General features: G+C 50.6%; 3 protein-coding genes across 8 annotated transcripts in view; all 3 read left to right on the forward strand.

Moving 5' to 3' along the window:
- Positions 1-12,601, forward strand: part of HOXA3 (homeobox A3) — a 46,912-nt gene extending 34,311 nt beyond the window's left edge. For 2 of the 4 annotated variants that reach the window (XM_033088080.1, XM_033088079.1), the window contains 2 exons: positions 7,234-7,879; positions 9,279-10,164. In XM_033088080.1, coding sequence (XP_032943971.1) covers positions 7,354-7,879; positions 9,279-10,084 — 1,332 coding nt within the window. In that variant the 5' untranslated portion in view covers positions 7,234-7,353 and the 3' untranslated portion in view covers positions 10,085-10,164. Of the gene's footprint in view, positions 1-4,175; positions 4,368-7,233; positions 7,880-9,278 lie in introns of those variants that run through there. The other 2 variants (XM_033088081.1, XM_033088076.1) reach the window with 2 other exon arrangements.
- Positions 12,602-14,905: 2,304 nt separating this feature from the next.
- HOXA2 (homeobox A2) lies at positions 14,906-17,478 on the forward strand. Of its 2 annotated transcripts, XM_033088084.1 has the most exons (3): positions 14,906-15,092; positions 15,848-16,067; positions 16,712-17,478. In XM_033088084.1, exons 1-3 carry the CDS (start codon positions 15,081-15,083, stop codon positions 17,449-17,451), a joined length of 972 nt encoding a protein of 323 aa, XP_032943975.1. In that variant the 5' UTR covers positions 14,906-15,080; the 3' UTR covers positions 17,452-17,478. The 2 variants fall into 2 exon arrangements, with proteins under 2 accessions (XP_032943975.1, XP_032943974.1); XM_033088083.1 differs by having other exon boundaries at positions 14,906-16,067.
- A 4,461-nt stretch (positions 17,479-21,939) lies between these two features.
- Positions 21,940-24,792, forward strand: HOXA1 (homeobox A1). Of its 2 annotated transcripts, XM_033088086.1 has the most exons (3): positions 21,940-22,397; positions 22,598-22,689; positions 23,276-24,792. In XM_033088086.1, exons 1-2 carry the CDS (start codon positions 22,044-22,046, stop codon positions 22,652-22,654), a joined length of 411 nt encoding a protein of 136 aa, XP_032943977.1. In that variant the 5' UTR covers positions 21,940-22,043; the 3' UTR covers positions 22,655-22,689; positions 23,276-24,792. The 2 variants fall into 2 exon arrangements, with proteins under 2 accessions (XP_032943977.1, XP_032943976.1); XM_033088085.1 differs by having other exon boundaries at positions 21,940-22,689.
- The last annotated feature ends 2,141 nt before the right edge of the window (positions 24,793-26,933 follow it).

Raw genomic sequence — 26,933 nt, forward strand, 5'->3', positions numbered from 1 at the left:
CGAGGCCGCACCAGGAGGATGGAATTTATTTTAAGGTATTTCCGTTGATTGTTTCTATCTAGAGTGAGTTATGGCTGTGAGAGACAAAGGTCAGGCCAGGAGACCCTGGTTCAGGGACAGGACCCCAGCCACTCTCTTCCTTTGTTTCTCCTTTAGAACCGAAACCGTTTGAAACATTCTCCAGTAGCGCCTCAGACTGAGTTTAATTCCCTGGAAAGTGTTGGGAGGTGTAAAGGAAAGGGCACTTGAGGGCTACTCGGTGGGCCTGGTGGCCTCCAGCACTAGGGTGGCTTTGTCCACTATAGCAGGGCTTGAGTCTCCGGAGCTGAGCCCCAGGCAGAGGGAGGGTCGCGAAGTGCCCTCGCAGGCTAACATGGTGGGCACTGGGCGACACTGCCTGGAGGAGATGGGAGCTGGGTGAAAAAGGGGAATTACTCCCCGTGTTCCCTGTTTGCTGGCCAGGGATGGAAGCTAGGGCTGACCTGGGCAGCCAGAGCAGCTGGGAGAGGGAAATCAATGAGTGCAGATGCGCTGCCATTTTATTGATGCTTTGGGCCACTTTGTTCAGTGCTGGGTTGCAGGAATCGCTTTCTCACACACGGGAAGTAAGGAGCTAGACCCGGAGGACGCGCCTTTGTTTCCTTGAGCACCCTCTGCCCTGCAGGGGTGGAGGGCAGCTCACATCTAGGAGAGGCTTGGGGAGGGGGTGAGTGTGCTGGGTGCCCAGAAGCTCAGTTATTCTAACATTCGGGAGACCGAGGAAAGAGGGAGCCTGTGGTGGGTTGGGGCTTCATAATACGCGTGGTCTGGCCACCCCCTTGTATGGCCCCAGCCGGCTTGGAGAGTTGGAGAACTGGCCGATGCACCCTGGGCTGGAGGAAAGTCTGGAGGCAGAGTCTGCAGGAAACAGAGGCAGACTTTTCTCCGGCTTCAGAGCTCCAGAAATGGTGCTGTAGCCAGAATAGAGGAAGATGAGAGTTAAACTGTGCTTCCAAATTACTGGGAAAGCCCTAGCTAATTGGGCTTTGGGGACTCAGTACTTACTCCTGGGAAGGAGGGAAATTCCCTGAAAAGGTGAAGGGAACTTTGCTTTCCTCTGCTCTTGAAGCAATCGGAGCTGATGAAAGGGGTGCCTACCAGGAGTCGGAAAGATTTGCTCCATGACTTTTTTTTCCAAATCGTATTTCTTTCTGTACTTGAAAAAAATCAAATCAGGCTTCCCCTAGTAGAGTGCAATTTACTTCCCCAGAATGGAAGGGTTGCTCTGTCCTCCCCCTTTGCCAGCCTCGGCACTAACAGTGTTTAACTGAGGCAGTTTCAAGTGCTCTAAAACACCCCTTGGAAATAAAATGTAAGCTTTAATTGCTGTTCAATTACTTGTCAGCATTTCATTTGATTTATGACCCAGTTCTGGCGCATTTCTGACCCAGTTAAAGACTCATAAATAATATAGTTTTGCTAGAAAGAATGAGAGAGGGAATAGAGGTTTGTTAAAGGCATCTTTTTATTGTCGCTTCAGCACCAGCAAGCGGAATAAATATCTAAGGAGGACTCTCCAGCTGGTTCTGTATAAAACTGTGCACGGTGAAAAGAAGCCAACAGTCACATTTATAGGGCACCGGTTGGCTTTTCCTTCAAGGAAAGCTCTAAAGCCACTCTATTATAGCTAAACTATAGCTATAAAAAAGACTTCATCCCCTTTTACCCCCAAAACATCAGCTTCACCCTCACAGTCAAGTGTATTCCCTCCCCGTTCTGGGATTTTGATGCCTCTTCTTGCCAACATTTATTCTTCACCTTCGCCCTTGGCTATACAGCCAGCCAGTCCCCCAGCCACTGAGGCCCTCTGCGACATATTCACAGTAAAACCCTTGAGAAGGTTAGAACGGCACCAGCGCACCTTCGTTGTTGCAAATATTCTTCTAGTGCTGAGAAAATGTTTTCTTGTAGTCCCTATGGGCGAGAGATCGGGAAATACAGGGGCTTGGGGGAGCCAAAGGGTCGTCTCTGCAAAGAAAACCTCAGTGGTTTTGGTGGAGCCGGGTGCATGGCTGCGGGAGTTGCCTAGAAAGGGCACGGGGGCAGCGGCGGGTAATTTCTCACAGTGAAAATCGACAGGCGGCTTTTTTCTCTTAAAAAACAATAACAAACAAAAAATCTTCAGCTATTACAAATTATTATTACTATTTTTTAAATCAGCTTGCCTGCTTTGCCCCAAAAGCCAGCCCTTTGGATTTCGGCAGAGAGGCCTGAACCCCGGCAGTCTGCGTGTCAGGGCGCCAGACCCCAGCCTTGAGGCTGGAGCCCGGCTTCTGCCCGCTGCAGCTCGCCGCCCAGAAACCACCTAGTCGGGCGGGCGGAGGCCCCAGCCCGAGCTCCCGCCCCAGCTTTCCCACGGCCCCCCGGTTCGGCGGGTACAGTCCCCGAATTTTACCCAGCATGGATCTCCGTGCTGGTGGAAAGGTGTGCGCCCCAGGCACTCCAACCCTCACCTCGGCGCCCTCGGCCCTCTCGGCCCTGGCCGTCCCCTTCCCTGGCAGGTTCTCACAGAGAGCTGGCAGCCCCTGCAGCTGGCTTAGCTGAGAAGGCGGTGAGAGTAGCGTCAGCAGTTTGGAGGAGAAAGTGCGGGTTGATTATTGACCCACGCCTTCTTCAAATGCCACAGCCGACCCACCCGGTTTGAAGAGAAAATGCCGCCGAGCGGATTTTTGCTCCGGCTCTTGCCTCCTACGCGGCCCGGTCCCCCTTTCAAGTTGCGCTGCCGCAATATGCCATAAGGAGCAAGTGTTTGCTGTTTTGTGCTCTGTTTACAGCTTTGGGGCGCCGAGTCATAAATCTTGCCCAGCCATAAATGACAAAAACCATTGGTATGCATGAGGCCACCCTGGCCGGGAGTGCTTTTTGATTTCTCCCTTTTCCCTTGGCTTTGTTTTTGCTCTAAGGTGACACTTTGGCTCCCTGACAGTTTAAACATACTACTTATATTTTTAACACCTTCCTTTGAGAAGGACCAGCCGTTGACACCTTGGAATTACACGAAAGCTCCATTTCTCTCTTTTTGCCACACACATACCCTTACAGAATTCGCTTCTGAAGCTCAGGAGTTGAGGGAGGGGCCAGGAGGGAGAAAAGGCCATCCTCCTTAAAGCTGTGGAAATATTACCGGGCACACGCAGGCCTTTCCTTTGCTTAGCGTCCCTGTATACCACTAATTAGGGGGGGGAAATACGGTGGATGTCGGTGGGTGTTGGGGCCAGAGCTTCACTGGTCTTTCCCATGAGCGAGCTGTGTGTGTGTGTGTGTGTACCATGAACTCCGCACACTAGAGCTGGAGACCCGGGCTTCTAGGCACCCTTCGGTGTACCTGAGCCCAGAGCGTCCCATTTCACTGTCCGACCACCGTGCGGCTCCCCCAGGCTCCTCTCCTCCTGGCTGCCAGGATTTCAGGGTTTCTGCCTAAAAACATAACCAAAGGCAGCCCCTCCTGCTCTTGGGGAGATCTCTCAGAAAGGAGGCCCTATCCCAGCCCACCCCCCAAAATTGGCTTCAAGGTTCTTGGATTGCGGGTGGCAGGTGAGGTCAACTGCCCAAAGTCCTGGGAAATCTTTTTTCCTGGTTCTCCATCCCCTGGACCCTCAACTGGAAATATCCGGGGCAGAGGGTTACGTGGTTTCTCAAACGGATTCCTAAGAAATAGAGCCCGGCAAGAGATCCCCTTTGTGAAAGCCGTTTGTCCTCATTAGCATAATTTTCCTGGACTTTAGTGACGCCCAGGAGCAAGGAGAGGGAGGGCGTTGAGGGTTGGGGGGAGGCTGCCCTCCTCCCGCCGCCACCGAGCTCTCCCTTCGCTCCTGTCCCTCCCCTCGCCTCAGCCCCATCCCCCACGCCGGCCCGCGCTTCCCCAGCAGCCTCGGCCTCCCCTCCCGCCCGCCCCCAGCACCCCCCAACGCACCCCCCGACCAGCCAATGCTCCTCGTGTAATATTCATAAGAAACATACCCAAGTCGGTGCCACTAGCCCAGGCAGAGCCCCGCGCAGCGCTAACGCTTATCTCCCAGCCGCGGCTGCTGCCCTCGGGAAGGGCAGGGGGCGGGGGTGTGGGGGAGGGGTGGGTGGGTGGGGTGGGTGGGAGGGGGGGGTCCAAGCCGCCCCAGTCCGCCCTGGGCGAGCCGTGCCGGAGCAGCGAGGCGGCCACGCTCTGCGCCGCGGCGTCCGGACCTCGGGGTCTCCCTCCCGCCCGCCGTCTCGGCTGATGCTGAGGGTCGGTGCCCATCCCGCGCGGAGGGGACCCGGCCGGGCCGCGGAGCCGGGCCGGGGGCCAGAGCCGGAGCCAGAGCCTGCGCTCGCGGCGCTCATCAGAAGTTAAGGTAAGCAGGGCCACAACCGGCCGCTCTCAGCGCTGAATGGCGGAGTTTACGTCTCGGTGATTTATGGCCGCAGACTTAAATCTCGGTTCAAGAAGAGTTCACAAGCCGGAGCTTCCTTCCCGGCAGTGACTGATACCCTTACACTTCGAGTTCAGGCCGCTTTCCCATCCCCGCCCCCACCTCCTCCCTCTCCCCTAGCCCAGCCGCAACTTTTCTGGGTTGGGGAGGACTAGAGGGGTGGGCAAGGGATTGCGGGGGCTCTTCCCCGATGTTCCCGCTTAAACTCGGGGCGAGGGCAGGCTGAGGAAGGTGCGGGAGTGGAAAGAGGGAGCGGTTTCTGAAGGAAGGAGGTTGAATTTGGGCATATCTTCCAGAGAGACAATAGGGCTTGCTTCCTGCACTCAATTTAGCCTCCTCAACTCTCTTTCGGCTCTTGCTTGCACCTGGGGCTTATTGTCCAGAAATGGATCTCTTTGGCGGAATCTCCTCCCATCCCCAACCCTTGTTTGGGGGTGCAAAGCAAAGTTTCCTGGCTGGCAAATCTCCAACTTCTTTACTAGGTTGCAAACTTTGGGGGCTGATTGGGGGGGCGATTGTGTGGCTTCCAAGGTGGTCATCAGCTGACCTCAAACAATAGGAAGCACTTTGGTGGGATCTCCAAAGGGAATTCATATTTTAAGTTTATGAGGGTTGTTGTTTGTTCTTTGATTTTTAAAGATTTTTGTTATTTTACAAGACAATGCACAACTTGATGAAAAAAGACTTAGGTAAACAGCAGGCCAGTGTAGTTTGTGATAATAGATTAGCAAGTCACTTGAAATACTGCACGTTCGAAATCAACTTAATTTTGTTTTATCTAATATCTCGCTGTTCAAGTGTCTGGAGTAATTTTCTTAACCTGTCGTTTTATTTTACCCAAGCCTAGTATCTTAAAAATTTATAATGGCAGACATTAACACTGCCAAACGTAATAGGAACTGTTTGCAATGAAAGAACAGGAAACTGAAACGTTTAAGTGCTATTCAGTTTTAAATTTTATTTTATCCTTTATTTACTTTTTATCATGGTGTGTGTAGCTTCCTATCTATTTCCAAACAAGAAACAATACTCCAGGGCTCAAGATCATGCACAATAACTCCGGATGAGGGATGCTGTAATTTTTAATTGAGGTTCTGGAAAATTAATTGTGCCTGTTTTCCAGATGTTGGTCAGATTGTTGGTTTCATAATGAAATCCAAAGGAGTCCATTATTAAAAACAATATTACAGTATAACCATCCACTGGTAGATACTTATGTCATTATTTTTTCTAGTTAACAAAGTGTCTGCTATTCCTGGAAAACTTGAATAACTCCAGGACTCAAATACACATAGTTGGGGTGTGAAATGTAAATAATTTTCTTCATGAATTTGTCATTGTAATTTTGTTAAATGGTCTGAGAGACTAACATTCTCTCTCTGTGTGTTTGAATATATGAACTCACACAGAACTTTTCGAAGTGAAACCAGAGGTTGACCATGCAGAAGTTGAAAACAAAAATAAAACATAGATTTCACTTCTGCAAACTGCTTTCTAAATAAAAAAAATATATATATTTGAGAAGGCTTTCAATTGCTTTTTAGATTTCCAGGGTTGCCCTTTACTTGGTGTTTCTGAAGCAGGTAAATAGGCCAAGTAACAAATATCAACAACAACAACAACAGCACACAAAGATCAGGGAACTCTGGCAAGATTTTATGGCTTGTGCTTCCATCCCTCGTCCGTCCGGAGCCAAATGACCCCCATACATCAAATTACATAGCAGTTTCTAAGACAGAACCTATTATCGTTAAGTTGGAAGGAGAGTTCAAGCCGTGGTCATGGAGATGAACGCTGGTTTTTCAGGTTCCTGGTGGGTTGTTTTTTTCTCTAATCCATCATGTTTTAACAGGTAGAATTTGATAGTTGCCCTTAATAACAGCACCTCAGAAAGTCCAAGGCAGGAGGGTCTGGAGACCTTTTGTAACAGGGGAAAAGAGGTGGGAGTGGCTTGCTGGAACATGCCTGAGAAATAGGAAAAGAAGAGGAGTAAAAAACTGTCCAGGATTTGAGTTTGACTTGCTGGAGACGGTGTTGTTGTTGGTTCCTCCCCACACAGGATGTTCCATCTAAAGTTTTCTCTCTCCCCGTCTAAGCTACAAGAGGTCCATTTGGAATCTACCCCCTGCACAAGGGTAAACTAACTGCTTAACAAGCTCAGCTTCTGAAACCTAGTAGGGTCCAGTAGGGCAATTGCCTGAAAAAAATTGTGCATACCTCTCTTGGGCTCTGGAAGGTCCAAGACGGGGCTGGATGGCAAGTTGTCCTGTGTCTAGGGCCCTTTTGACAAATATCAGCCCTAAAGCTAGGACTGGAGAAAAAATTGGCGACTCAAGCTCCCCTTTGCCTCCTTGGCCCTTCCCCAAAATCTCCAGAGGGAAGGAGTTGCGGGACCCTGCTGGACGAGGCCAAGGGGCGGAGGCGAAGGGACACCCCGAGTTTCTTCTTCCCTGGAAAAGAAGGATCCCAACCCGGTTCCTTTCTAGCCCATCAAGCCTTTCTTCTTTTGAACTTCAGCTCCCGAGACCCGGCTTCCAGCCCTCACTCACTCTTCTCCTCTCTCCCCGGAAAACCCCCCAACTCCAGACGCAAGTTAAGCAAATATTTGTAGCCGTCAGTAAATTCCAGCGGCTTTTTATAGCGGGACTCTCTGCGCCCGGGGCCAAGTCGTGCTGCTAAATATTGCTGACCACTTTTTCTTTTATGGCTTTCATGTCACTTAGCTATTGAGAGTAAGATGGATTTGCGCGGAGCCCTCACAGCGCTACGCTTCTCGCCCCCCCCCCAGGTCTGCGCGGGGCAGCCATTGGCGGCGGAGCGTCACGTGACCGAAGGGGCGTGCCAATGTGCGCCCTCACGGGTGTCAAGACCCTGTCAGAGTGTGCGATCAAGATCGTGAAACAACGCGATGCAAAAAGCGACCTACTACGACAGCTCGGCGATCTACGGTGGCTACCCCTACCAGGCAGCCAACGGGTTCGCTTATAATGCCAGCCAGCAGCCGTACCCAGCATCAGTGGCACTGGGCGCCGACGGCGAGTATCACCGACCCGCCTGTTCACTCCAGTCACCCGCTAGCGCTGGGGGGCACCCCAAGGCGCACGAGCTGAGCGAGGCATGTCTGCACACCCTGAGCGGCCCGCCCAGCCAGCCCCCAGGCCTGGGAGAGCCGCCCCTGGCCCCACCACCACCCCAGGCCGCACCCCCGGCCCCACAGCAACCGCAACCACCACCACAGCCCCCTGCACCAGCTCCTGCCGCGCCCCCACCCCCCTCTTCAGTCTCCCCACCTCAGAATGCCAGCAGCAACCCTACCCCCGCCAGCGCGGCCAAGAGCCCCCTACTCAACTCGCCCACTGTGGCCAAACAAATCTTCCCCTGGATGAAGGAGTCTCGGCAGAACACAAAGCAGAAAACCAGCGGCTCCAGCTCAGGTAAAGGGGTGCCTTCTGGAGAAGGGTCCTCTGGCCTGGCTCCCAGTCCTGCAAGCCACCTCCAGCCACAGCCAGCACCGTCTAGGATTGCTGGAATATTTCCAAGAATTCACCTCTTCTCTTTCCTCCCTACAAAGGGTTCCAGAGTCTTTGCAACTAGGGAGGTGACAGGAGTCTGTGTGCCCAGGAAACCTCAAGGAGACCTGATGGAAGTCTCTCTGGACTTCTTAAAGAGCAAGTGGGGCCTAGTGAATTTGGAATCCACTCTTGGAGTTAGGAACTTTTGGGCCGAGCAAACTTGAGCTCCACTTTTTTTTAGTACACCTTAATTTCTAATGAAATAGTGGCACCCATCCCACACTGAAATGTGGCAGAATAAAAGCAGGCCTAATCACCCTCCAAATCAGAATCAATGCTTTGCTTATAATCAGAACCTATTTTTAATTTTTTGCTCCAGCAGATGGAGTGGCTGCCTTACCTCTGGGAAGGCCTTACTCAGACTTAGTATAATGAAGACAGCCAGAGATCTCCTGGGGGAGGGGATTGGGACTTGTCATCCTAATAGGAAACACATGGGCTTCCTGGAACTGGACTCTAGTGGAGGACAGGCACTGAGTCTTGGGCTTCCCAGTATCTTGATTACCATTGTCCCTGGCTTCTCCAGTTACCAGTGCTCTATTCTGAGCCTGAGCATCAGGTACCTTCCTGGGCCAGGATTTGGGGGGCCAGGGAGGACCGGAGGGCACAAGATTAGTGGGCAAAGGTGGGACAGGTTGCTTGATGACATGGATAACCCTAATTAATAGGACCCAGCATCAGAGGCCTGGGCCTCCCCACCAGAAACGGATACTTTTGATAGGATCTCTTCCTTTGAGAAGAGAAGGCCTCCCAGATTGGGGCTTCCACTCCACCCATCTCCACTGGGGAGATTAAATAAGTGGCCAGTTGAAGCAACTGTCCAATTTTTCAGACAGAGAGGGAAAGGTATACTGAGCATATATTAGGTGATCTACATTCCAGTTACTAGGAAGGGAATGAAGACGGTGAAGACCTGCCCACAGGGAGCTTGTAGTCTGCTAGGACTGAAGGATCAATAAATGAGTCAGAGAGTGATTAGCTCCAGGAAGGAAATACACACCAGGAAAGCAAACTGGGGGTTAGATTTTTCTGTGCTTTGCCCCCTTGGAGGAGCCTATGATTTACAATTTAACTGAATGAGGGGCTAGCTACCTAGGACAGGACAGAGGCCAGCACCCAGCTCCCCCTCCCCCTTTCTGGGCCCTGACAAATGGAGGACTCTTTGGGGCCTGGAGCAAGGAGGGGCCTCGCTGGGTCAGGGGCTGGGCGGGGCTGCGGGCAGACCTTGACGCCACTCTTCCTCTCTCTTCTGTCCTGACAGGGGAGAGCTGCGCCGGAGACAAGAGTCCGCCTGGGCAGGCATCCTCCAAGCGGGCGCGCACAGCCTACACGAGCGCCCAGCTGGTGGAGCTGGAGAAGGAATTCCACTTCAACCGCTACCTGTGCCGGCCGCGCCGGGTGGAGATGGCCAACCTGCTGAACCTCACCGAGCGCCAGATCAAGATCTGGTTCCAGAATCGCCGCATGAAGTACAAGAAGGATCAGAAGGGAAAAGGCATGCTGACGTCATCAGGGGGCCAATCCCCAAGTCGCAGCCCCGTGCCCCCCGGCGCTGGTGGCTATCTGAATTCTATGCATTCGCTGGTCAACAGTGTCCCCTACGAGCCCCAGTCGCCCCCATCTTTCTCCAAGCCCCCCCAGGGTGCCTACGGGTTGCCCCCCGCCTCCTACCCTGCACCCCTGCCCACCTGCGCGCCCCCACCGCCCCCACAGAAGCGCTACACAACGGCGGGGACAGGGGCGGGGGGCACACCCGACTATGACCCGCACGCGCATGGCCTGCAGGGCAACGGCAGCTATGGGACCCCACACTTACAGGGAAGCCCCGTCTTCGTAGGGGGCAGCTATGTGGAGCCCATGAGTAACTCTGGGCCGGCCCTTTTTGGCCTAACTCACCTCCCCCACGCCGCCTCGGCTGCCATGGACTACGGGGGTGCTGGGCCGCTGGGCAGCGGTCACCATCACGGGCCCGGGCCAGGGGAGCCTCACCCCACCTACACGGACCTTACCGCCCACCATCCTTCTCAGGGAAGAATTCAGGAAGCCCCCAAGCTCACCCACCTGTGATGGTGGGCTTGGGGCTGCGCGCCAGGAGAGTCCCCCCACCCCCACCTTTCTTCATCGTTTGCTTTTTTTGTTTTAAGGTTTTCCTGCCCCTCCCTTCTCTCTCTTTCTCTATCTCTCTCTCTCCCGCCCTCCTTTCCCTCCCTCCACCCTTTTTGTTTTCTTTGGTAACGCGTTTTTATAGTTTTTGTGACGTAGCAATCTTGGTTGCTGGAATGGCTGTCAGTATCAGTAGCGATATTTATCTCCTCCTGCCCCTCGCTCGGCCGCTGGCCCTGCACCCTTTACCTTCTTTACTCTTTGATCAGAAACAGGGTATATGAACAAATTTTCTAGCCGAGTTCTTCAATGTGAATTTGTTCGTACATTATGGCTCCCGAGGGGAAGCGATTACTTTTTTTTTTAATTTTAGTGTTTTTTTTTTATTGCACTTCTTGTAAAGAGCGAGAAAAAAAATCAAAGGCGCTTTGAAACAGGGCTCCCTGTGCAAGGATGACTAAGTGTACGTCTTTCCGTGTGTGTATGCTGGTGAACAGTCAGATTTATTTATATTTTTTTTGCAAGCATTGAATAATCTAAGTTTTAAATATTATTTATCCCCATCCGTTCGTATTTATATTAAAGAAATTCTGTACCCTGATTGTTCAGAAGGTTTCTTGGGCCTTTTGTTCAATGGTGTATTGGCGTACATAGGAAATTTTTTTTTTATTTGAAAGGGAAATGTAATTCCTTTATAAAAACGGTAATGATGCAATAATATCAGAGAGGATCCAGCTTTCGAAAACAGTGATTTAAGTTTGTAACATCCGGCGAAACTGAAGAAAACCTGTAAACGAGAAAAAGACTAGATTTGTTTTGAGAGTTCTACATTCCTTGCTGCTCACACTGAGAAACAAAACAAAAAAATAAAGTTTTTATTCTGAATAATATCCGCGTTCGGAAGAGGTTCTTTGGCCGAAGATGGGGGTCTGCATGGAATTGAGGCGGAGGCGAACTGGCGGAGCAGGCCGCGGCCACCCTGCAGCTCCAGCTGGGGCCTGGCCCGGCGGCTCGTCCGGGAACACGGCGAATTCTCGGTAAAGCAGCCGGAGCTCCTGGCGGCCGCAGCTTTGGAGACGCCGAGCGGCCAGCCCTCTGGGCTGCCTGGTTCCCAGCTGCCACGGAGGCCGGCAGCGGGCTCAGGGGCTGCGGAGAGCTGAGTGCGGGAGAAACAAAGGCAGCCGGGCCGAGGCGCGGCGGGGGGCGCACAGGTGCCGGGCGGACCCGCCAGGAACTAAGGCAGGGCGGTCTTCTGGTCCACGATCTTCCTCCGGTCAAAGCGAACCAGCCAACGCCTTTAACCCGGGGAATCGCCAGCCTCGCGGAGGATGTTGAAGACTTTCTAGAAGCAACTGGGCTCTCCGCGGATGCTTTGCGCCGAGGAAGAGACTCAACTGCTCACCCAGGTCTACAGCACAAGAAGCACTGAGCTCCGAGGAGCCTCCGTGAACCCTTCTCTGGACTGCTGGAGTCCTAGCTTCGGCTTCTTCTCGGAATTTAGGATTTGCCATTCTCTGGATTTATTTCCTCTCCTTCTTCCCTCCCCGCTTTCCTTTTATGGCCCCAGGGGGAGGAGAAGAGAACAAGGAGATTAATATCTTTCTAATACAAATGCAATTTTATAAGTACTTCTTCCATTTGATGCTACAGTAGCTAAATATTACATTTCTACTCCTGGATTTAAGATAGGGCTGCCTATGGGCTGGCTGGCAGAGGCGAAGGCAGGCGCAGGAAAGGGAAATTTTTTCCTCTTCAGCGGAGAAGGAACCAAATTCAGAAAGTGCAAAACTCAGACCTGCATCCCCATCAGCATCCTTCCCCCTCCCAAACCTGGAAGTGAGGAACCACCTGCACCTGCGGATCAGGAGCAACCCATGTGAGAAAGAAATCCCCCTTATCCCTGGATTGTATCTTTCTGATGCAGAGATGGAAAATGTCGCCATTTTGTTTGCAAACCAAAATATCCATCTTCATGGCCCCTATCTGCCCCCTGAGAAGCTCCCTCAGATGATCTTTAGAAACAGGCACTGGAGCCATTTCTGGGTACCTGCTGGGTCCGCAGGAGCTGCTTTTGGGAAACCTCCTCACGTTTTAAGCAAATTAAAAGGGCTAGGAAGATGCAAAGCCAGGCAGCTTTAAAGATCTGGGTGTTTTCTCTCACAGCCAGAGGTGCTTCCGCCACATGTATCCTGGGGCTCCTGGTGTGTGTGTGTGTGTGTATACACACACACACACACACATATGTATATATATTTTTTCTGTTTAAAGAGTTTGGGATGTGGAAGATGTATATTTGCTCCCTATCCCACGCCAAGCTCCCTGCTGAAACATGGCGCACCTCAGAAATGCAGAGGCTGGAAAACCAGTCTTTGTGAGGACTGCAGCTTCCGCCCTTCTGGTTGTTCACATCTGAACTGAGCAAGCTGAGCAGATGCAGGAATCTTCTTTTAAGTAATAGTGTTAGAGAAGTGCATAAAATTACCTGGGAAAATAAGCAACAGTGAGGGTGGGGGAGAGGGAGAGAGGTGGGGGGGGGGGGAGAGAGAGAGAGAGAGAGAGAGAGAGAGAGAGAGAGAGAGAGAGAGAGAGAGATCCATCCATTCAGAGAGGAAAATCTCCCAACGATACCATTTCTAAAATTTACTCTTTAGCTGACCGGTTTGGAGGCTCAGAGGCTTCCTCCTTCCCTCAGGGCGGAGATTTTTAAATAAGATTCCAGTATGATTTCCCACATCTTGCCAGTCAAGGCATTCATTTTGGCTTTCAAAGAAAAAAATATTGATCTCACCCCCAGTTTCCTAGATGTTAAGAAGGAATCCTTATTAAAATATCTCCTGAGTTAAAGCAATAGATTTGGGGAAGATTTCAGTGTTGAATGGTCAAAGAAAAGGGTTTTCTTCCAGATGGTATTTGAATTAAGGCCGCTGAGGCAGCAGAAAGCTCTCACCCACGCAGCCCCTGACAAAGCCGCGGAGATATGGGGGCAACACAGCGCTGCTCCTTCTCTGTAGCTCCCCCTCCCCTTAGCCCCTCAATATTTTCTGGTAAAACCAAATGCCAAAAGCTGCCATCCCAGAGTCCGCAAAGCACCTTTCTTAAAAGCAGCCTTATAACTCTTTCCTCTGCCAAAAAAATATCTTTAAAAAGATATTTTCCTTGTTTACTTGCGTTTCCTGCTCTCCTCTTTGCTCGGCCACATTTGATCTTGGAAAGAGCTCGAAGCTGAAATGTGTTCTTAAAGGCCAGAAGCTGTCAAGGCTTTTGGTGAACAAGATTGATCGCGCCCAGACTTCCTTCAGAGCTTTGTTTGGAATAAAAGCAAGAAAACTGAAAAACCTCACATTTTCCAAAATAGCATCTCTATCTGTAAGGCGATGCTCTGGGCTAGTCAACGATGGAGGCCACTTCATATTTAATTTCCAACCCACGAGCCCTTTGATGCTGGCCTCAGAGATGGAGTCCTATCCTTGTGCCCTGCTCGGCCTTTCTTGTTTTCTACGTAGGTTTTTCTCCCCCGCCAACCTCTCTCTCCCTGGCCGTCAGGATGATTTATTTTTCTGCCACCGATGCCTGCCAGCCTGGGGAGTCTGATCACTTGGTCCATTTCAAAGGAAGCAAAAGCGAATCGTCATTCTCGGGGTTTGGGGGAAAAGAGATACCTTCAGGTTTCTCTCAGCCTCCTCCCCTCTTTATGGCTTGGTGGATTTTTAAAAAGTTATTGTTTGGTACCTAAAGGTGTTATCTTTTGAACCCTCCAGCACAGTCCAAGATGCGCTCAGTCTCAAGTCTCCGAATCGGAAAAAAAGAGAGCGTGAACAGAGAAAGAGAACCTTTATGATTCATTCTTGGGTCACCCTGTCTCCTCCGCAGTGCGGCTTCCCACAACAGAACCCGAGTGCAAACATCCTTGGTGACCAAGGAGCGGGAAGGTGCGGGAGACAATTCGGGCTGCCAGGGAGCACTCACTGCATCTGAATCAACAAGCCCCAAATCAGAGACACGAGGAGAAGAAGGGGAGGAAAGAGAGAGAGAGAGAGAGAGAGAGAGAGAGAGAGAGAGAGAGAGAGAGAGAGAGAGAGAGAGAGAGGGAGAAACAAGCGCCTTCTCCCTCCTGCTAACTTCCAACAGACTTCCTGGAAATCAGAAATACTCACCGCACCCGAGCCCTACGGGTATGAAACCCAGAATGCCAGGAGCCGCACACGCCCGCTCGGGTCGGCATTTCTTTGGCTGGCCGCCGCCCTGGCTACAGGGATTTGGACACATGGCCCTGGGTGGTTGTCTCGCTTGGCACATGCATCTATTTCTCTCGAGCCACTCCTGAAAAGTTGATGGCGCAGGAAGGTCGGGAAGCTTCGAGAGCCGCCTCCCGTTTTCCGCTTCCCTCTGGAGCCAGACGCATAACTGCCATGGAAAAGCCGGCTAACAATGGGCCGGGGTCCGGGTCCGGGGGGCGCGGACTCGTAGCAGGGCTTTGGGAAGGGGGTGAGGGTCAGGGGATGAGGGAAGGAGAGGTGGACAGAGGAGATAGGGAGGGGGAGAGGGGAGAATAGAAAAAAAGGAAAAGTAGGAAAGACAGACAGAGAAGGAAGATAGATCAGTTCTGAGATCCAGGAACTGGTTTTGGAAAAGGCGGAGGAGGATAAAGGAAATAAGGGGGGGGGGAAGAATCCTTTCCTCTCCTCTCCTCTCCTCTCCTCTCCTCTCCTCTCCTCTCCTCTCCTCTCCTCTCCTCTCCTCTCCTCTCCTCTCCTCTCCTCTCCTCTCCTCTCCTCTCCTCTCCTCTTCTCTCCTCTCCTCTCCTCTCTCTTCTCCCTGTGTCATCTCTCCTCTCCCTCTGCTCCTTCCTCCTGCCTTAGCAGAACTTATGTGGCTGGGATGCGGGCCCTCGGGTGTCAAAACTTTGAAGATTAATGGATTACTTTGTTAATGACTGCAGGCGTCAGACTGAGGTGCTTAAATGATTTGTGAGGTGCGAGGCGTCTTCCCGACAGTCCCAAACAATGCGCGGAGTGTGCGGGGGAGGCAGAGGGCAGCCGCCGGCGGGACCAGCAGCAGGGCTCACACTCGCACACTCTCACACACGCACACGCATTCTCAGGCGCACACACCAGGTCCTTGCTGATCGGAAGGCAGGCAAGCACCCTCGCCCCCACGCACTCCCGGGCCTCCCCACCCACACCCAGATATATGTATTTTTGCCATGAAAAAAGTGTAAATAAAGCCTCTCTGGCCCCCAATGAGGCGTTCCTTCCCGACTTTTTTGGATCAATCAAACAGACAGTGGCTTCTTTTGATTAAAGCCCAAATTGTCATTGGGCAGAAGCAATCATGTGACAGCCAATTCGGTCCAATTTCAACCTTGTCTCCATGAATTCAATAGTTTAATAGTAGCGCGGTCCCCATACGGCTGTAATCAGTGAATTAGAAAAAAAACACCCCAGCAGCGATCTTCTATGATAGATTTTTTTTCCCTCCGCACTCGCCTTTTTCCTGGGCCTCGCCCCCCCAAAGCCCCTCCAGAAGAGGGAACTTTTTCTCCGAGGGGGCTCCAAGGAGAAGGCCATGAATTACGAATTTGAGCGAGAGATTGGTTTTATCAATAGCCAGCCGTCGCTCGCTGAGTGCCTGACATCTTTTCCCCCTGTCGCTGATACATTTCAAAGTTCATCAATCAAGACCTCGACGCTTTCACACTCGACACTGATTCCTCCTCCTTTTGAGCAGACCATTCCCAGTCTGAACCCGGGCAGTCACCCTCGCCACGGCGCTGGCGGCCGCCCCAAGCCGAGCCCCGCGGGCAGCCGCGGAAGCCCAGTGCCCGCCGGCACCCTGCAGCCGCCCGAGTACCCCTGGATGAAGGAGAAGAAGGCGGCCAAGAAAACCGCGCTGCCGCCCGCCTCGGCCGCCGCCGCCGCCACCGGCCCTGCCTGCCTCAGCCACAAAGGTCAGTCCAAAGACTTGGCCCCAGGTCCCGGGACCCTCTTTCCCTTCGGGGCTGCCCCAGAGCGGTTCTGGGGAGGGGGAGGGGAGCGTGGGCTGGGAGAGAAGGCGGAGAGGGAGAGATGCTTGGCTGCCTTCCCTTCGCCTGTGGGCTCACAAGTGGGATTGATGGAGAGAAAAGGCATCCTGCGCTCCACAATGAGACATATATATTTTTAAGAAGAGGGGGGGAAACTTTCCCTAACTTGTGTAATGTGGGATGATTTATTTGAGTTGGAACTGACCTCCTCTTGTCTAGTTGTCCTAGAGTTTGGCTTTTTGACAGTAATGAAGAGTGATAGATCGCTCTTGCTCAGCTAAGCAGCTGATGCATTAATTATAAATTGTGGTGTGGGTAATATAAAGTTTGCTCCCGGATGGAGAGGTTGGGGGGAGCTCCAGGCAGGAATCGGATGGAGGTGGAAGAGATGGGGTCTTCCCGGGCTGGGCTCCCAGGAAAGGCAGCACAATAGCTCTACTGCATCCAGGGGCGGCCATTTTGTTGCCGTTGATCTTTTCTGCTATATTTATTCTCCAGTGGAATAACCCCGCTCGGACCCCTCCACCTCCAACTGTGCGTGTGTCTCTTGTTGGTTTCCCTTTCCGCAGAATCCCTGGAAATCGCCGATGGCAGCGGAGGGGGCTCCAGGCGCCTGAGAACTGCTTACACCAACACGCAGCTTTTAGAGCTGGAAAAAGAATTTCATTTCAACAAGTACCTTTGCAGACCCCGAAGGGTGGAAATTGCAGCGCTGCTGGATTTGACTGAAAGACAAGTGAAAGTGTGGTTTCAGAACCGGAGGATGAAGCACAAGAGGCAGACCCAGTGCAAGGAGAACCAAAACAGCGAAGGGAAATTTAAAAGCCTGGAAGACTCTGAGAAAGTGGACGAGGACGAGGAAGAGAAGTCGCTCTTTGAGCAAGCCCTCAGCGTCTCCGGGGCCCTTCTGGAGAGGGAAGGTTACACTTTTCAGCAAAATGCCCTCTCTCAGCAGCAGGCTCCCAATGGACACAATGGCGACTCCCAAAGTTTCCCAGTTTCGCCTTTAACCAGCAATGAGAAAAATCTGAAACATTTTCAGCACCAGTCACCCACTGTTCCTAACTGCTTGTCAACAATGGGCCAGAACTGTGGCTCTGGCCTAAACAATGACAGTCCCGAGGCCCTCGAGGTCCCCTCTTTGCAGGACTTTAACGTTTTTTCCACAGATTCCTGCCTGCAGCTTTCAGATGCAGTCTCGCCCAGTTTGCCAGGTTCCCTCGACAGTCCCGTAGATATTTCAGCTGACAGCTTTGACTTTTTTACAGACACACTCACCACAATCGACCTGCAGCATCTGAATTACTAAAAACATTAAAGCAAAACAAAGCATCACAAAACAAAAACCCCTTTGACCAGGTGGTTTTGCCTTCTTTTATTCTGAGTTGATTTTTATTTTATTTTCTTCTTGACCTACTCTCTCCCTCCTCTAAATGTTGAAGATTTTCTGTTTAGTGATTCCCCTGACCCAGTTTCAGAGGCATCTTTTACAGATTATTTTGGAGTTTTAGTTGTTTGAAATCTAATCCAACAACCCTTTATGTGATTTACTGAAAGCAATATATGAGGCCTGCAAGAAAGTGATCATATAATTGTATCTTCACTTTCTTTTTATTTTTGTATTACATTAGTATGCATTGTCATGCGTATTTTTGGTAGAATAAATTCTCCTTTGCTATAAGTAGCTTTCTTATTTTTTTCTACCCCTCTTTCTCAAGGCTCCTAACGGTTTCTTTTTCTTCTTTTAGTCTAACTTGGTAAATAAAATTCTGGTCACAATTCATCTTCTTTTTCAATTTTAATATATTTATTAAGGGGGCATGTTCAAAATCTTCAATAGACAGCAACAAAAAAAGAAAGCCAGAAAATGGTTAGGGCTTTTGAAAAGTGTTTTTTTTTTTTTTAATTTAAGGGAATGGATTTGTTTTTTCAGTGTAGAGGTTCAAGCCATAGATTTAAATTGGTAATAGAAACAAGATTGGGAAGCCTCAGAGTTGGGCCAAGCCCAAGCTTTTGATAGTGGAGAAATAAAGTGCCTATAGAAACCCCCAACTCCAGGAAGAAGGAACGCGGAGTTTCTTTAACAAGCTACCAATCTCCAGGTCAATAACTAAGTTATCAAGAATTCATTTATTTATACACATTTGTTTCAAACATCTACATTCCGACCCCTCCCCCACAAATCCCCGAACATTTTCAGTGTGGTTGATTAGTTTCCCAGCTGCTGATGGCTCCAGGCAAACAGACCTAAAAGATAGAGAAAAACAAAAATAAAACAAAATGATGGTTACTGGCCGGAAAATGCACTTCAGAAAGGGTTCTTTCCAATCCTCTCGTTCAGTCATTCTAGGATTCTTTTTTTAAGGGTCAGAAAAATCAATATTTCATTCTTAAATCTGTTTACATGGCAAATAATGGATCATTAAAGCTTTGAAGTCAGGTTAGCAAGTTGAGATTTAAAATGGAGTATTTCTGCACCCTAGGTTATAAATTAATCCAGTTTCTAGAAAGAGAGATAAAGCACTTTAAATGATATATCAATAAAATGTGATCTAGGGTATATTACTGGGTTGTTCTGTTTTTTTTCCCCCCTCCTTATGTCTCCCCATATTTATTTTTCCCTTCCTGAGCTCTGTTCTGACGGCTACTTACCGTGAGAAAACGCAGCGTGTAAGCAACATGTGTGGGGGGCGGGTTGATTTAAGAACCCAGCTCTTAATAGCAAAGGCTTGGAAGTTACAATGAAATCATGGTCTTTCTCCAAGGGTTTGCTATCTACCTTCCCCCACCCTTTTACCCCCAAATCCCAGCAGCGGCGGAGGCGTGTGAGGACCCTGGCGGGTCTCCTGCCCCGGGCGCGGCGCGGAGCAGGGCGGCCCGGCAGCGGCCAGGGCTGAGCCGCTGTTTGCGATTCGTCCTACGCTCATAAATCAAACGCTTTCTATGAATGAGAATGTCATCAAAGAGATCAATTGCAGGAACACATGCACAAATAAAAATCCTCTTACGTATTTGCCGGGGATCCCCGTCCGAAAGCATTAAGTTAGAAGGCGTTTAGTCATAATTCATTTTTATTGCTCTTTTAAAACAACAGCTTGGCTGAGCCGCGTATGCCAGGAACAGCTCGCGGCCTCCGCAGCGGCGTTTTGTCTCCTCGCTCCTTCCTTCTCTAGTAGAAGAGCCCCGAAAGAGGCGGTTGGAGCCCAGCAAGCCGCTTGCAGGAGATCATTTAAATAGTGGCCAAGCTCGCTTTCCACCCACTCTCCCCGGGCGTTTAAAGGGGCTTTAGCTCGAGTCGTAGGGCGCTGGCCTACTTGCCCAGAGGACCGAGGGTCTCCTACCCGGCAGAATGAGCCCCAGGATTTCGTGGGGGTGGGGAGCTACGGAAGCCTGCGGGCTCGCGGCCAGGGAGGCTGCCTTTGTGAGCAGCACCGGGAGAGCAGCGCTCAGGGCGGCCAGCCGGGGCGGAGCGGACTCAGCTGCGAGAGCCGGGCCTGCGGGGAGAGGGGAGCACTGCGCTGAGGCGGGTGGGTAGCCAGTTCAAGTGCCTGCCTCTGTGCCCGTTCAAGCTTGTGATCCCAAGAAATACACCCACCCCTGCTGGCCCTGAAAAGAGCCCGGGAGGGAGGAAGAGAGGAGAGAAGAGGTCGAGAACTAGCAGAGGAAGGACAGCGGTTGTGGCGGGGGTGGCTTTGCGGCGCGAGCCTTGCGGCCTAGGACGTCGCGTAAACCCCGGGCGGTGGAGGCCAACAAAGGGGCAGGTATAAGGCAGGGGGGAGAACATACCGACGAGCTTCGGCTCGGATTGCAGATCGTGCGCAATGCCAGCAAGGACCCCCTCATGTCCTGCCTCCATCCCCATAGTAGCCCCTTCTCTCGCCGTCACTGAAGGCCTTTGCGCTCCCAAGGAAGCCGCCTCCAGGAGGGCCGCCTTGCCTTTTCCCTTCTCCAGGATGAAGTTCCCCAAGTGCTGAAATTGGGTCAGGAGTGAGCTTTCCTGCCTGTGCTCCCTCTTAACCGTGATTGGGGATGGGTCAAAAGTCACAGGAAAATAACTTTCCAAAAAGAAATGTTTAGGGAAAATGTTTCTTTGCCACTGAGGGAATCCACAGTCAAATGTCTGCAAGAGTTTTCCCTCTTGGGAGGACACGTTTTGAGGGAACTTCTGTATATGGAGAACAGAACTCAGAATACAATCCTTAGATAAATTTCATCTGTCTAATTCCGATGTGGTAAACATGGTCAGAGTAAAATCTAGACTGCATTGGCTGCGAAGCTTCCTGGATGATCTCTGGATTTCTACCTAAGAATGCTTCAATTCTCGGTCTCTGTTTGGCCTTTTCTCTCCACAAGCCAAGGGTTGACATGAAACCTAATAGTAAACAGCAATTAACGACCCCGTCAGAATCTGGGTAGGATGAGGGTGATGGAGAACAGGACCCCTGGCCTAGAATGACACTCAGATTTGCACGTGTCTCTCTAGGGAAAGATCTGAAGGTTCACACAAGGAACTACACAGTTACAAAAAGGAGGAGGTGTTGTGGGGGAAGAAGAAAATGTCCCGTCCACCATCGGCCATCTGTTCACCGCCCCTCCCACCTGCCAGCCCCCATCCCCAATTCAGATACGCAGTAGAATGGGGTGGTGGTGAATAAAGGAAGCTCTATCAACTCCTAACATTCTCCCTCCAGAAAACGAGAAACGTTGCGCGGGGGGTGTGGGGTGGGAGTTGAGCGTACTTTGTGGGAGCTGTAGTCTCGCCCTTTGAGGGCTCAGCCGCAGCGCGCCGGCTCCTGGGTCTTGGGGAGCCGGCAGATGGCCTGCAGCGCATGGCCCGGCCCCCACGCTGGCCACGTCCGCTAGCGTCATCTTTCTCCCCCGCCTCCTAACCCTCAAAATCTAGCGGCCGAGCTGCTCCGGATCCCATAGGGCTCCCAAAGCAAAGCTGAGTGGGGAGGAGAAAGGGGCGGAGAGCCAGGAGAGAGGGAGGGCGGAGAGCCCAGCGGCCCCGGCCTTTTCCGGCGAGCTCAGCTCCGAGGGTTCGGCCAGCTCCCGGGCGTCAAATTACCGAAGCTCCTCACACCCATGCTAATAGTCCGTGGGGGAGGTGGGGTGGAGGTTAGAAGTTTCGGAGACCCTCCTTGGAGAAGGGAAGTTTCTTTCTTGTCCACGTCTCCTCCACGCCCTCCCAGCCAGCCCTCTGCGCACTTCCTTTCCATTCCGAGTCTGGAAAGCTGGTGGCCCATCCTTAACCGAAGCCACCATGCTCTGTGCTCCTCACTGCCCCAAGGCACCACAGCAGGGAATGTGCAGTGAAAGCTCCGGGGGAGCTTGGGCTGCTGTGCCGGCCCGGTTCCTACCCTTCCTGCTCGGCGCGCTCCGATCTCCGGCCCACTGATTCCCGACCCAGGAGAGCACGGAGCTCTCTTCCCTTCTCACCTCTTGCCAGTTCATCTTTCTGAGCGCGGTGGGGAGGGGGCGGAGACGAGAAAGGGATGCTTCCCAGCCCCCACCTCGGGGGGGGGGAGGGCGAACGGAGTCGGCGCGCGGAAGGCAAGCCTCTGCTCCCCTTCGCCCCAGAGCTCGGAATCTGCCCTAGCAGCCGCCGCAGCTGCTGCCGCTGCCTGGGGGGGCGACTGCGCGTCACCTAGACTGAGGAGCGCCGGGGATTTAAATGCCACTGAAACGGTGATCCATCACTGCGGGAGCCAGCAAACTTTCGCAGGAGGCTCCGCCATTGGCTGACATAGTCACGTGCCCCTCCCGTAGCGCCCTCCACCCTCCCGCCCCCCCCTTGCGCACTGTACATTCATATCATTTTTCTTCTCCGGCCCCATGGAGGAAGTGAGAAAGTTGGCACGGTCACCCAGGACTTCGCAGGACCCGGTTACTCAGTGACAGATGGACAATGCAAAAATGAGCTCCTTCCTGGAATACCCCATCCTCAGCGGTGGCGACTCGGGGACCTGCTCAGCGCGAGCCTACCCTTCCGACCATGGAATTACAACTTTCCAGTCGTGCGCGGTCAGTGCCAACAGCTGTGGCGGCGACGACCGCTTCCTAGTGGGCAGGGGGGTGCAGATCAGCCCGCCCCACCACCACCACCACCACCACCACCATCACCCTCAGACGGCCACCTACCAGACTCCCGGGAACCTGGGGGTGTCCTACTCCCACTCGAGTTGTGGTCCAAGCTACGGCGCGCAGAACTTCGGTGCGCCTTACAGCCCTTACGCGTTAAATCAGGAAGCAGAAGTAAGTGGTGGGTACCCCTCGTGCGCTCCCGCTGTTTACTCTGGAAATCTCTCATCTCCCATGGTCCAGCATCACCACCACCAGGGTTATGCCGGGGGCGCGGTGGGCTCGCCTCAGTACATTCACCACTCATATGGACAAGAGCACCAGAGCCTGGCCCTGGCCACGTATAATAACTCCTTGTCCCCTCTCCACGCCAGCCACCAAGAAGCCTGTCGCTCCCCTGCATCAGAGACGTCTCCAGCGCAGACCTTTGACTGGATGAAAGTCAAAAGAAACCCTCCCAAAACAGGTCAGTCTTGCCATTCCATGATGTCCCTTGATGATTGTGGAAGGAGTTTGTATGCTTAGTGTCCAAGGGATATATATATATATATACACACATATATACACATATATATATACACACACATATATACATATATATACACACATATATACATATATACATATACATATATGTGTGTATATATATGTGTATATATATATATATATATAATTTTAAGTTCTTGCTACACACCAGTGTTGTAGGACGTGGGGAGATTGCCCTGGTGTGTTGGGGCAAAGGACCGTCTGGGACTGTTGTGTTTTCAAAGGGGCTGAGGATTAGAGGTTCTGGAAGTAGGAAGTGGGAAGTTGTGTGTGCTGGGGGAATTCTGTTAATATCTATAGGCTCCATTAATCACGGGTCTGACCACGCTAATGGCTGACTTCAGATTAACACTTTACACCTCATTACTCACCCTCCCCAGACTGGTGTGTGTTGTGAAATTCTTGATCTCCCTTTTACCTGAATATTGTTCTGAAACTGTAGGGGATCTCATACTGATTGTAAAAATTGTACCTTTTTCTCTGGTCGCTTCCCACCCTGTCCCTAGGGAAAGTTGGAGAGTATGGCTACGTGGGTCAACCCAATGCGGTGCGCACCAACTTCACCACCAAGCAGCTCACCGAGCTGGAGAAAGAGTTCCACTTTAACAAGTACCTGACGCGCGCCCGCAGGGTGGAAATTGCCGCGTCCCTGCAGCTCAATGAGACCCAGGTGAAGATTTGGTTCCAGAATCGCCGAATGAAGCAGAAGAAACGAGAGAAGGAGGGCCTCTTGCCCATCTCTCCCGCCACCCCGCCGGGAAGCGAAGAGAAGGCCGAGGAATCCTCAGAGAAGTCCAGCTCCTCGCCCTGCGTTCCTTCCCCGGGGTCTTCTACCTCAGACACCCTGACTCCCTCCCACTGAGGTCGGCCCAGCCCCAGACTCCTCAGCCCAGGCTCTTCCTGGGCTGGGACTTCTTACCCAAAGCACATTCTTAGCTTATCTTCCTTTCCATTTGCAGTCTCTCTCTTTCTGATCCTATCTGGGGAGCTCCTGGGCAGGATAATGTGTTTCCAGAGAATTCTTCACTTGATCTGGGGGGTGGGGTGGGGTGGAGGATGTTAACTCCTTAATGCAGATTGGGTGCCAGCATCACTTTTCTGATGGCTCCTAACACCCCTCCCTACTTTTAGGCAATTTCCGCGGAACCTTCTGTTCCTTTCAGATGCCCTTTGGAAAAGTCTCCTTTGCCAGCAGAAACATGTCAGAGAAAGGCCTCTCATCTTTTATCTATTTGTATATTTACAGTTCTCTCCTACTTTGACCTCAAAGAATGATAGAGAGAAAGGAGAGAGTCCAGGAGCTCATGAAGAAGAGATGCACTATGAGTGTGTTTACACGATTTGTTTTTTAATTTAATTCAGTTTCATGTGTGTGAGTTTGCTGGTTGTAAATACTTTGTTCTGAGAGATTTATCTTTATACAGATTTTTTTAGAAATGTTTAGATTAAGTGACTAAAACAGGGTGGGCAAACTCTCAAAGCTGGTACAATTTTATATGTGATTCTAGGTTAAAGAATAAAAGGCATCATTTCAACTCAATCAGTTGCCTCAGAGGGTAGCCTCAATTTATTCTTTTAGAGAGTTAAGAAAGCCTGCAGAACACAAGGTTCAGAAACCTTGTTTCCTGTGCTTAAGTCTCCCTTCATCCCCACCCCTTTCTTGTTTCTCTGGCCACACCACTCTATTTCAACTCTGTGCTGGATTATTCAGAACCTAAAGGTATTATTCAAATGAGCTTCTTCTTTCTACAGTTATCTTAGCTGGAACTGGTGTATTTTCAGCTCAATTGTTAATGTGATGGATGGCACAATGAATGTATATTTTGTGTGATTCGTGAATAGTCTTTTGCATGTCGCACAATGTTTTGATGTCCCTGAAGTACCACACTGAGTTCTATCAGTTATCCTCTGTGAGCCTATGATATTCCCCATTTCCTGTACAATCATGAGCAGCTCTGAGATCCTGGAGTGATGTGATCCAGAGCAGAGTTTACGGGTCTTAAGATGTCTGTAATAAATACATTCAAGTTTCAGATATGCTTAAGCATCCGTGTATTTGGCTTGGTTACTATTTGTTGGTTCCTACAAAGTTGGCTCATTTCATGTGGGGAAGGGGAGACAGGTGGTGTGCATTTTCAAGGAGGTGGGACTTCCCTTGAAAAAAAAGTAAGCGCTTTCTAATACATAGGTGAAGCGTCCCCATGAGTGTAATTGCACCTGACCAATGTCAACAAGAGGTTGATTTTCTTTAAAATAGCAACAGCTCCTTTATTATAATCAAAGTTCATAATGGAAAAAATAGTGAAGAAATTTATGAAGCAGATCTATTTTTGAAACCAACATGGGTACTTCCTGGGTCAAGTGCTAACCTTTTCACCTCCAACTGAATGTTGACATATATATAAACAGAACTCCCTTCAAAAGCCAAACTCTTCAGTCAGTCTTTCCTCACATCAGTGAACCAAGAGCTAAGACATTCACATTTAATTAGATCCAGTATAAAGCTGTTTGAAGATGGGGCCCCATCCCATGCTTCTTCCTTGTTTCTGGATTATCAGTGTTTCAGTATATTCTACCCTTTAAATTGAGTGTGTTCTCTTTCAGTAAACCCTTGTATACCTCCTCCCATTGCTCCTGTCCATATCTATCCCATCCTGGCACCCTCTACATGCCTCCCCACCCCCGCCATCTCCTTTAGGTTACACATCTCTCATTCCCAGCATATTCAGCTTTGCTTTCATAGACATCATGGCTGTAATGGGTCCTCAAGTTCTAATTCCATACCACATAAGCCTGAAAAAAAGTTTTTATTTTCTTCTCTGGGCTCAACAGGTTTTTCCAGGTGAACTTGTGGAAATCACGCCGAAGTCCATTTCAATATTTGTGTCACTTATGACCAAAGCATGTGTTTGCTCTCAAACAGAATGTCAGCAAATCAAAGAGTTCCAAGTGGCTCGCCTAGATTCCTTAACACTTTTCCTTTCCTTTCACACATTTTTAGAGGCTTTAATTTTAGCCCCAAGGGTAGAGCAAAAATTTTACAGCATCACAACAAATACAGACATATGACTTCCTTCCTCTCCAAAGGGTGTTTTACAAAGGATGGGCTAACGGTAGGAGGAGGAAATCCTACAGAAACTCGAAATTTGCAGGCCCCTAGAACACCCATGAGATTTCCTGTACTTCCCTGTCAAAGGGGACAAGCCTGGACTTTGCAGGCACAGTTGCTGCGGCCATATCAAGGGCACCCGGTGCCCTCCCCTCGGCTCCTGGATTCTGGGGTTGCCTCTAAAAGACTCAAGTGGATGGAGAAGAACTTCAAAGTCGGCCAACTCTTTCTTTCATTTCCCCTCCCTGGCCTTATACAGTATCTTTTGTTTATTAGTGTAAGGCCACACAGCAAAACAGATGGCTGGCTTCCAAATACTTTAATGTGCTAAAGTGCCATTTGCATGCCACTGCCGAGATTTCAATATCCAAAAGCAGGGCCCGACGCGCTGGAATCCTGGAGATTCCAATCTTCAAGGTGGTGGTTTTAATGTAGCTCAGAGAGAAGAGAACGATAAATTATGGGTAAACATCTCAAGCCTTCTTTAGGTCATGAAATAAATCAGTTAATAAGCAATGCATTTAGGAAACATTAATATACCTTTCAACAAGAAAAACGTTTGTATCTTTTTAGTTGTCCCAATCGATTAAATCAAAGGCGCTTAACACATCCTAATTTCAAGGTCTCTCTTTTTCTGTTTTGGTCTCTGAGGAGCACAGTTAGCTCCTTGAGCAATGAGAGCAATGGGAAAACAGAAAATAACATTTTATTGATAAATTATAAAAAGACAACAGTCTCAATTAGGGATTTGGGATAAGTACAATATAAAATTACAGTTTTCAAATGCTTTTTCCTCACTTCCTTCACATTCATGGAAAGTACTCCCGAAATTCAGGGCATCCCCAAACTAGGCTGAGTTAAGATCTTGCTGTAGCTCTGAAGTCTGCTCTCGGCTTCACCTTTGAAAGTTTACTTTTGGAGGCTATTCAGATGCCGTGGTGTTTTCCTCTGAGGCAATCAGATTCAAACTGATCAATATTTACTCAGTCTGAAAGGGTTGTTGAAAAGGCTGCTAACAACAAACTGCTTAGCTGCTCACCCCTGTTTAATCTCAG

This window comes from Rhinolophus ferrumequinum, chromosome 20 (genome assembly GCF_004115265.2).
Source record: "Rhinolophus ferrumequinum isolate MPI-CBG mRhiFer1 chromosome 20, mRhiFer1_v1.p, whole genome shotgun sequence".
In the NCBI taxonomy this organism is placed as follows: Eukaryota; Metazoa; Chordata; class Mammalia; order Chiroptera; family Rhinolophidae; genus Rhinolophus; species Rhinolophus ferrumequinum.